Source organism: Piliocolobus tephrosceles, chromosome 14 (genome assembly GCF_002776525.5).
Source record: "Piliocolobus tephrosceles isolate RC106 chromosome 14, ASM277652v3, whole genome shotgun sequence".
Lineage (NCBI taxonomy): Eukaryota > Metazoa > Chordata > Mammalia > Primates > Cercopithecidae > Piliocolobus > Piliocolobus tephrosceles.
The window spans coordinates 18079546-18090182 of NC_045447.1; the positions used below are offsets into that span (position 1 = coordinate 18079546).

At 40.0% G+C, this 10637-nt stretch overlaps 1 protein-coding gene across 1 annotated transcript in view; it reads left to right on the forward strand.

The window, feature by feature from the left end:
* PSMD5 (proteasome 26S subunit, non-ATPase 5) overlaps positions 1-9376 on the forward strand; it is a 26282-nt gene extending 16906 nt beyond the window's left edge. The window contains exons 6-10 of the mRNA XM_023223744.3: positions 349-491; positions 2864-3055; positions 6059-6168; positions 6564-6704; positions 8788-9376. Of these exons, the coding sequence (XP_023079512.1) occupies positions 349-491; positions 2864-3055; positions 6059-6168; positions 6564-6704; positions 8788-9045 (844 nt within the window). The 3' untranslated portion in view covers positions 9046-9376. The remainder of the gene's footprint in view (positions 1-348; positions 492-2863; positions 3056-6058; positions 6169-6563; positions 6705-8787) is intronic.
* The last annotated feature ends 1261 nt before the right edge of the window (positions 9377-10637 follow it).

The window sequence follows — 10637 nt, forward strand, 5'->3', positions numbered from 1 at the left end:
TGAGGAAACATAGCGTTTTGCAGAGATGCATACTAAAGTACGCAGGGGTAAATGGCAGGGTGATTTAAAAAAATATTTTAGGAAGCAGCTAGGTTATAGTGGAAACAATAATGGACTTCAAATCAGAAGGTCTAGATTTAAATCTAAACTCTGCCTGTAATAACAACATGATTACAGATAAGTCACTGCAACTTTCTAGGCCTTAGGGCCTCATGTGAAAAGAGGAGCCAAGATTATTGACCTTTCAAATATGATGGGAAGAATTAAATAAGATAACCTATATGAGAGCAATCTAGAAACTATGCAAATCCTGTGCAAAATCTTGTTTTTGTCCTTCTGACATTTTAGAGCCACCTGTATAGAAATGGTGACATCACTGGCATATACTCATCATGGACGACAGTATCTTGCTCAAGAAGGAGTGATTGACCAAATTTCTAATATAATCGTTGGGGCAGATTCAGACCCTTTCTCTAGCTTCTATTTGCCAGGTAAGAAACACTGATGCCTATGGAAATGATGGTGCATGTTTTATTTCTGAGTTATCTCTGACGGCAGGGGGTTGGGGTTGGGAGTGGACAGGGATTGTTTTCCTTAGAGCTGATTTCATTTAGAAGATATCTAGAGCTACCAAATTCAAATTCAACAGCACATTAAAAGGGTCATCCACCCTGATCAAGTGGGATTTATCCTAGGGATGCAGGGAGGGTTCAGCATACACAAATCAATAAATAAGATATACTACATTGACAGAATAAAGATGGAAACCAAGTAATGTGAGGAAAAGCATTTGACAAATTTTAGCTTTCTTTTATAGTAAAAACTCTTTTAACAAATTAAGTATAGAAGAAATCTATCTCAACACAATAAAGGCCAAGTATGACAAACCCACAGCTAACATACTCAGTGAAAAGTTGAAAGCAGTCCTCTAAGATCAGGAACAAGGCCGGGCGCGGTGGCTCACGCCTGTAATCCCAACACTCTGGGAGGCCAAGGCAGGCGGATCACGAGGTCAGGAGATCGAGACCATCCTGGCTAACACAGTGAAATCCCGTGTCTACTAAAAATACAAAAAAATTAGCTGGGCATGGTGGCACACGCCTGTAGTCCCAGCTACTCAGGAGGCTGAGGCAGGAGAATCCCTTGAACCTTGGAGGTAGAGATTTCAGTGAGCCAGGATCGCTCCACTGCATTCCAGCCTGGGCAACAGAGTGAGACTCCATCTCAAAAAAAAAAAAAAAAAAAAAATCAGGAACAAGACAAAGATGTCCACAATTACCACTTCTATTCAACAAATTACAAGAGGTTATAGCCAGAGCAATTAGGCAAGATAAATAAACAAAAGGCATCCAAATCAGAAAGAAGTGAAAATGTCCCTGTTTGTAAATGAGGTAGTGTTATATTAATATATAGAATAAAGATTCCACCAAAAAACTGTTAGAATGAATAAATAAATTCAGTAAAACTGCAGGATACAAAATCAGTGCATAAAAATCAGTAGCATTTCTATACACTAACAGTGAACTCTGAAAAAGTAATAAAAGATACATTCCCATTTATAATAGCATTCAAAAAAATTAAATATTTATGAATAAATTTAAGGAGGTGAAAGATCTATACAGTGAGAACTATAAAAACTGATGAAGGGCTGGGTGCGGTGGCTCAAGCCTGTAATCCCAGCACTTTGGGAGGCCGAGACGGGTGGATCACGAGGTCAGGAGATCAAGACCATCCTGGCTAACACAGTGAAACCCCGTCTCTATTAAAAATACAAAAAACTAGCCGGGTGAGGTGGTGGGCGCCTATAGTCCCAGCTACTGGGGAGGCTGAGGCAGGAGAATGGCGTAAACCCGGGAGGCGGAGCTTGCAGTGAGCTGAGATCCGGCCACTGCACTCCAGCCCGGGCGACAGAGCAAGACTCCGTCTCAAAAAAAATAAAAACTGATGAAGGAAATTGAAGAAGACACTAATAAATGTAAAGATATCCTATGTTCCTGGATTGGAAGAATTAATATTATTAAAATGTTGGTGCTGCTAAAGCACCATATAGATTCAGTGCATTCCCTACCAAAATTTTAAATTTAATGACATTTTTCATGAAAGCAGAAAAAAAATTAAAAATATGCATATTTCAGAATACATTGTTCACAATAAAGATATATGATTTTTTAATTTGTCAGTTGAAAGTTAATTTTTTTAAAAAGATACCTGTAGCCTCTTAACTGAGGTGGAATCTGTTGCTCTGGGAGCTATGTACTGTTGACTTTGATTTTCAGGCAACATCAGTGCTATTTAGAACATTAGGATATTTTTCTTTTGAATATCAACAAAAAAATAAAAATACTAGTAATGACATTTACAGTATGTTTCACAGATTAATCAAGTCTCTGAGTGGGAATCTTTATTGTAGGATCTACTCTTTCCATTCTATTCTGGGTCTTGGTTAGTCTTTCTTGAACACTTCCAGAAATTGGAGACGTATACCTTCCTTAGGTAGCCTAGCTACCTAGCTACCTGTTTCATTTATTAATGAATATATCCACTTAAAAATTTCTTCCTGGTAATGAGTCTAAACTTGCCTTCCTATAATTTGTATCCACTCGTCCTTTCTCTTTGTTCTCCCTCTTGCATATGCCAGTACTTCAGTAGGTGGTCCCAGCTCCATTGACACCCTCTCTCAGGATCACACATCACAGGTCCTTCAGAATCTCCTAATGGTCTCTCTGATCTCCAAGCAACACACTACTGTAACCTTTCTACGCTTTCTGGCCTGCAGTTCATTTCTATTCCTGTGAAGTTATAGGGCCCACAATTCATGCTGTCTTGTTCCCCTATTAAAATATATTATTGTAAATCTCTTTAGGATTCGTCAAGTTTTTTGGAAACCTGGCTGTCATGGATAGTCCTCAACAGATCTGTGAGCGTTATCCTATCTTTGTGGAAAAAGTCTTTGAAATGACAGAAAGTCAGGACCCCACTATGACTGGTGTAGCTGTAGACACAGTTGGAATCTTGGGATCCAATGTTGAAGGAAAACAGGTTTTACAGAAAACAGGTTGGTATGACTTGGCCCTGTTCAGGGATATCTTAATTTTTGACAGGGGTTCAATATGTAAGTTCATTTTTGCTGGTGGGTTAACTACATTGTAGAAACTATTTTATGGGTGGCAGTCTTATTAACCATAACCTTGGACTCATATCTGAAAGTCTAATATTACTATGGAAAACCTTTTTTTTTTTTTTTTGACTTTTCACTGTTTAGGTTTCTGCCAATCTATTTCAACCAAACATTGTTTCCTGTTTCCCCTCTGTGTCTTCTTTGACTAGATTTCATGGTACAGATGATGGGCTAGAATCAAAAAGGCCTGAATTCATGTCCTGGGGTTTTCTATTTCTTTCTTTCTTTTCTTTCTTTCAGATTGGGAGTGTCTCTCTGTTATACAGGCTGGCCTCAAACCCCCAGGCTCAAGCAATCCTCCTGCCTCATCCTCTTGATTGGCTGGGTCTACAGGTCCACACCATTGTGTCCAGCCCTGACTTCACTTTTTGAAGTTCATTTACTCACTTTGCTTTTCTAGGCCTCATTTTCTTCATTTATAAAAATGGCATAACAACTACTTCTCAGGGTTGTTGGGAGTATTTACAAAATTTTGAGTTTTTTTGTAATGTTGAGAAAGGAAAATAAAAGTTTGTTATACGACTTCATGTTAAGAGATACTTTTGGTGTGTTACGAGATACAGTAGCTCATGCCTGTAATCCAGCACTTTGGGAGACCAAGGTGGGTGGATTGCCTGAGCTCAGGAGTTCAAGACCAGGCTGGACAACATGACAAAATCCTATCTCTACTCAAAATACAAAAATTAGTCAGGCATGATACTGTGCAACTGTAGTCCCAGCTACTTGAGAGGCTGAGGCAGGAGAATCGCTTGAACCTGGCAGGTGAAGGTTGCAATGAGCTGAGATCGTGCTACTACACTCCAGCCTGGGTGACAGAGTGAGATTCTATCTCAAAAAAAAAAAAAAAAAAAAGAGGCCAGGCAAGGTGGCTCATGCCTGTAATCCCAGCATTTTGGGAGGCCAAAGCAGGTGGATCACTTAAGGTCAGGAGTTCGAGACCAGCCTGGCGAACATGGTGAAACCCCATCTCTACTGAATTTACAAAAATCAGCTGAGCATGGTGGCGCATGCCTGCAGTCCCAGCTACTCGGGAGGCTGAGGCAGGAGAATGGCTTGAACCCAGAAGGCAAAGGTTGCAGTGAGCCAAGATCATACCACTGCACTGCAGCCTGGGTGACAGTGCGAGACTCTGTAAAAAGAAAAAAACAAAAAAAAGCAAGATACTCCTATGGAACATCCATGAGAATCAACAGCACAACAAATTATACACACAAAATAATATGCAGCCCAATCATTATAATTCTTGAGACACATATGTTGAAAATTATCTCGCCTATAATCCTAGCACTTTAGGAGGCCAAGGCGGGAGGATCGCTTGAGCCCAGGAATTCAAGACTAGCCTTGGCAACAACAAAAAAAAAATTGGCCAGGTGTGGTGGCACATGCCTATAGTCCCAGCCACTCAGGAGACTGAGGTGGGAGAATCATGTGAGCCCAGGAGATGACATAGGCTACAGTGAGCCTTGATCACTCCATTGCACTGCAGCCTAGGTGACAGAGTGAGACTCCATCTCAAAAAAAATTTAAAAAGAGGCCGGGCGAGGTGGCTCATGCCTGTAATCCCAGCACTTTGGGAGGCCAAGGCGGGTGGATCACCTGAGGTCAGGAGTTCGAGACCAGCCTGGCCAACATAGTCGCCACTAAAAATACAAAAATTAGCTGGGTGTGGTGGCAGGCACCTGTAATCCCAGCTACTCAGGAGGTTGAGGCAGGAGAATCACTTGAACCTGGGCAGTGAGCCGAGATCGCGCCATTGCACTCCAGCCTGGGCGACGCAGTGAGACTCCATCTCAAAAAAATTAAAATTAGAGAATAGAAAAAGAAAATATACTGTTGTGTATCACGGCTAATATTTTTGTTGCATGTAGTTTTCTAAGTGCTTTTACCTATGACAATCTTTTTACAATCCTGTAAACAACATACTATTGTCATTTTCATTTTCCAGATAAGGTAGGTGAAACTTAGAGGAGTAAAGAAAATTTCTAAGGTCATACAAATTAGGGCAGCTGCTGCTCAAGTCCAGGTCCTTTGATTCCAGTTTTATAACTCTGCCTTATATATGTTGTGTTGCGTGTAATTGTGTGTTCTAGGCCTGTCACTGGTTCTCTGACTACATGCTTATTTTTGTATTGGTTTAGGTTGGTAGAGGTCATAGTGTATGAGAGCATACTTTAAAAAAAAAAACTCATTTTTCACTTCAGATCCATTAGGATGGCTATTACTTTCAAAAAAAAACCCCATAAAATAGTAAGTATTAGGATGTGGAGAAATTGTAACCTTTGTGCATTTTACATTTCCTTCATCCAACAGCTCCACTTTCAGCTATATACCAAAAAAAATTGAAAGCAGAGACTCAAATGTTTGTACACTCATGTTCGTAGCAGCATTTGATTCACAACAACCAAAAAAAGGTGCAAGCAACCCAATGAACATTGATAGATGAATCAATAAACAAAATGTGGTACATACATACAATGGAATATTAATTACTCAGCCTTTAAAAAGAATGAGATTCTGGCACATGCTACAGCATGGAGGAATCTGCACCATTGATAACATTATGCTAAGTGAAGTAAGACACATAAGGACAGATATTGTACAATTCCACTTAGATGAGATACCTAAAAGAGTCCAGTTCACAGGAGGTAGAATAGTGGTTGGCAGGGGATGAGGGTAGAGAAGAAAGGGAATTATTGTTTAATGGATACAGAGTTTCAGTTTGGGTTGACGAAAAAGTTCTAGGATGGTTATGATGGTTGCACAACAATGTGAATGTACTTAATAGCACTGAACTATACACTAAAAATGGTTAAAATGGTAAATTTTATGTTGTGTATATTTTACCATAATAAAGAAGAATCTCACTGTTATCCTTCAAAGGAACTCGCTTTGAACGCTTGCTTATGAGAATAGGACATCAATCAAAGAACGCCCCAGTGGAGCTAAAAATTAGATGTTTGGATGCAATTTCATCTCTTCTGTACTTACCAGTAAGTAGATTGGGAAATTAATGAAGAACAGTGGGGATATGTTTGGGAATATAAATCTGTATGAATCAACATGATAAATGTGATGAAGTAAATGCCATTTTTCTCTTAATACAAGGAGATAACCCTCATTATATGACTAGTGACATTTTTAATTTAAAATGGAATCATAGAGTGTTAGAACTGAAGAGATTCTAGAGATTGCTTTATCAACCACATTCAAAGAAAACTGGGAAAGGTCTGGGCTGGATTTGAGAAAGAGTCCTCCAAACTTAGCCAATATCACACAACAAATTAATGACAGAGTGCCATTAGTACTCAGGTGTCTGACTTCCAAATAAGTGCTTTTCTCCAGATCAGTTAACTTTGTGATGAGATTTTCCTTTTCTTTCCTGTAGCCTGAGCAGCAGACTGATGACCTTCTGAGGATGACAGAATCCTGGTTTTCTGCTTTATCTCAGGATCCACTGGAGCTCTTCCGTGGCATTAGTAGTCAACCCTTCCCTGAACTACACTGTGCTGCCTTAAAAGTGTTTACAGTAGGTATTCACTTCCATAGGTCCTTCTGGGAGCCTGCCAGTTCAACACTTGAGTACTTACAGTGAGCCAGAGCCTGTGCCATCTCTGGGGATGCACAAGTGCATGGTATAGTTTCTACCTTCTGCTACCTTAGAGACTAAGGAGGGAGATAGATGTGTAAACATATTGTTTCAGTAAAAGATACTAGGTGCTGTTTGAGGTTTGAACAGGATGCTATGGGATAACACAGTTAATTCCAGACTTTTTCTCTGCCATCCTCTATTGACCTAACCCTGGTCTTCCTAATCCTTATTTCCCCCGCAGAAAATAAGACTTCTGGCACCTAATGCTCCAGTGGTACCAAACTGTTTGTGTCTCTGAACCTTTGCTGGGGTCTCTGTATCTAACACTCTTTCTTAACGTTGCTTCTTAACCTCTTACTCATTCGTCAAGGACTAACTCCGGTATGTCTTCAGCACACTTTGCCCAGATTAACAAGGTTGAGTTAAACAATGTTGGCTCTCATATGTTGCATTTATTTTTTCAGCAAACATTTGTTGAGTTTCCGTTTTTGCTCAGTGAAGGGCATACAACAGTGACGAAAATATATAAAGCCCTTCCTTTCATGTAGTTTCCTGCCTGTTGAAGGAGCGAGGCAGTAAATATAATTGTATAGTTACTTACATTATTACAGCTGTGGTAAGGATTATACCTTTGTGTTCTATTTGTTATATTATTTTGCAAATGTTTATTTATTGACCTGTCTCACCTATTAGGTAGAGTTGGTTGATAGCAGGAAGGATATCTGATTTATCTTTGTAGCCACAGCATAGAAAGGTAGTAATCGCTTTAGTAATCTTATCAATAATGGGGTCTCAGACAGCATACATGGCCTAGACTGGGAGGGAATAAGGAGAATGGCAGGGACAAAAGAGGGAAGGCTTCCTGAGGATGCTATACAGGATCTGGGTCTTGAAGGATACAGGTATTCCTATAATCTTCAGAAACATTTCTTTTTTTTTTCCTGAGATGGAGTCTCTCGCTGTGTCTCCCAGGCTGGAGTATAGTGGCACGATCTTGGCTCACTGCAAGCTCCACCTCCCAGGTTCACGCCATTCTTCTGCCTCAGCCTCCCGAGCAGTTGGGACTACAGGCACCCGCCACTACGCCCGGCTAATTTCTTTTTGTATTTTTAGTAGAGACGGGGTTTCACTGTGTTAGCCAGGATGGTCTTGATCTCCTGACCTCGTGATCCGCCCGTCTCGGCCTCCCAAAGTGCTGGGATTACAGGCGTGAGCCACTGCACCTGGCCAGAAACATTTCTTTAAGACTGCTTCACTCCTGTAAATAGTCATTGTATGAGATGGCCATTTTGGCTCCTGCTTAGTATTTTCATTATTGGTTTATTTTGGTTTTGCTCTTCTACCTTATCCTGTGCTTAGTTGGTTCCATTGTAGAAATAATTTTCTATTTTCTGGTTGGGATAACTATTTTTATTTCTGCCTACCTTCATGCTTGGTTGTGAGGCAGGCCAAAGTTTCTCAAACATTCGTCTTAGGAATCCTATTAAAATGTAGATTCTAATTCAGGAGTTGTGGGGCAGAGTCCGGGATCCTGAATGTCTAACAAGCTCGCAGGTGATGGTGATGCTACTTGTCTGTGGAACACATTTTGAGAGGAAAAAACTAGACCATAAACTTGATTGTTATTTCTTTTTCATTAAAATGTAATAGGTTTTGAAAAACTTAAGGTTAAAATTCGAAAAAGATTTAGAAGTAGAATTTTTAAAAATTCTACTTTTCCTATTCTTTGTAAACACTGTTAATGTTTATTTTTTATTACTATATACCATAATTTACTTAACCATTCTCCCATTATTAGATATTTATATTATAACTTTCACACTATTATGAACATTTTTGTATACAAAGATTTTTTGTATTTAAGATTATTAAGTTAGATTCTCAGGAAGGAATTTACTTAGACAAAAGGTAACGTTTTTAAAGTTCATGTTGCCAGATTTCTTTGTAAATATTGTGCCATCCCACTAACAAACTTAACTCTGACTCAGGGGAATTGTATTCTTTCTGCCTTCCATTTCAGGCCATTGCAAACCAACCCTGGGCTCAGAAACTTATGTTTAACAGTCCAGGTTTTGTAGAATATGTGGTGGACCGGTCTGTGGAGCATGACAAAGCTTCAAAGGATGCCAAATATGAACTAGTGAAAGCACTTGCCAATTCCAAGACAATTGCAGAAATCTTTGGGAACCCAAATTATTTGAGGCTCAGAACTTACCTGAGTGAAGGTCCATACTATGTGAAACCTGTTTCCACGACAGCAGTAGAAGGAGCCGAATGATTTCTTCTGGAGTCTCATGTAGAGGACCACGCTTTGACCAAAACTTCTCCTAAGGCATTTGACTCCATCTATATTTCACAAAAGAGACTTCCTTCCCCCAAGAATTATCATGGATTGCTGATGTTACTTTGTCACCAACATTGTTATGTTTCTACATTGAAATGCAAAGTGGAACTAGGAGTTTGGAATGCATTAAGAGCAGGCAAGCTTGGTCATAATCCAGTGTTTTTCAGATTCCTTTCACTGCCTTAATCTTTGCAACAAGATGGAAGTTTTTTTCTTCCCTCGAAATTTTCATGGACGTACAATCTTTTTTTTTTTTTTTTTGAGGCAGAGTCTTGCTCTGTCGCCCAGGCTGGAGTGCAGTGGCGCAATCTCGGCTCACGGCAAGCTCTGCCTCCCGGGTTCACGCCATTCTCCTGCCTCAGCCTCCCGTGTAGCTGGGACTACAGGCGCCCACCACTGCACCCGGCTAATTTTTTATATTTTTAGTAGAGACGGGGTTTCACCGTGTTAGCCAGGATGGTCTCGATCTCCTGACCTCGTGATCCGCCCGTCTTGGCCTCCCAAAGTGCTGCGATTACAGGCGTGAGCCACTGCGCCCGGCCCATACAATCTTATTTAAAAGCCTGCTTCAGGGCTGGGCACGGTGGCACACGCCTGTAATCCCAGCACTTTTTTGCCAAGGTGGGCAAATCACTTGAGTCTAGGAGTTCAAGACCAGCCTGGCCAATATGGCAAAACCCCGTCTCTACTAAAAATATAAAAATTAGCCAGGCATGATGGTGCACACCTATGATCTCAGCTACTCAGGAGGCTGAGGCACGAGAATCACTTGAGCCTGGAAGGCAGAGGTTGCAGTGAGCTGAGATCTTGCCACTGCACACCAGCCTGGGCAACACAGCAAGACTCTGTCTCAAAAATAAGTAAATAAAACAAAAACCTGCCACCAAATTATTTCTGGATTCTCTTCACTATCTCTTTTTTCTTTTTGGTCCTTTTTCCGTTTCTGATTCCACTTTCAAAGTCTTGCATATATTCTTTGAAAAATAAGTAGTATGGAATATTAAAATTATATTCCCTATACTCAGAATCCTTTTTATGAGCTCTTTTTTTGTTACTATTATTCCTTTGAAAAAATGACTTAAAATCTCTAAAAAATGTTTATAGTGTTTACATAATTTTTTTTGCTGCTTACCAATGAATTTTACCCTGTTGTGGTTTTGGGGGAGGAAAAGTGATAACATGCTAACCAGAAGGATTCCTAAACTGTCATTTCATTTATTGGTAGGTCATGATTGTTGAGGGTTTTGCTTTGGATTTTTCATACCTATAAAGTCAATCTTGAGTTGATCAGAGAAAAAGAAATTTACTCCTAATACACAGAGCCAGAACAGAAGGGACATTTGCATAAATCAGGATACCATCTCATTAATTTACAAAGGATAATCTTTCTTTTCATTGACAACACCCACCTGTTTTCCAGTGTTCTTCTCTCTAAACAGCAAAGCCAAAGCACTCTGCACACCAGATCACCTGTTCAGAGGTTTATGCACGAGCATATTTCTTTTAGGCCGTGGTGAAGTTGATAA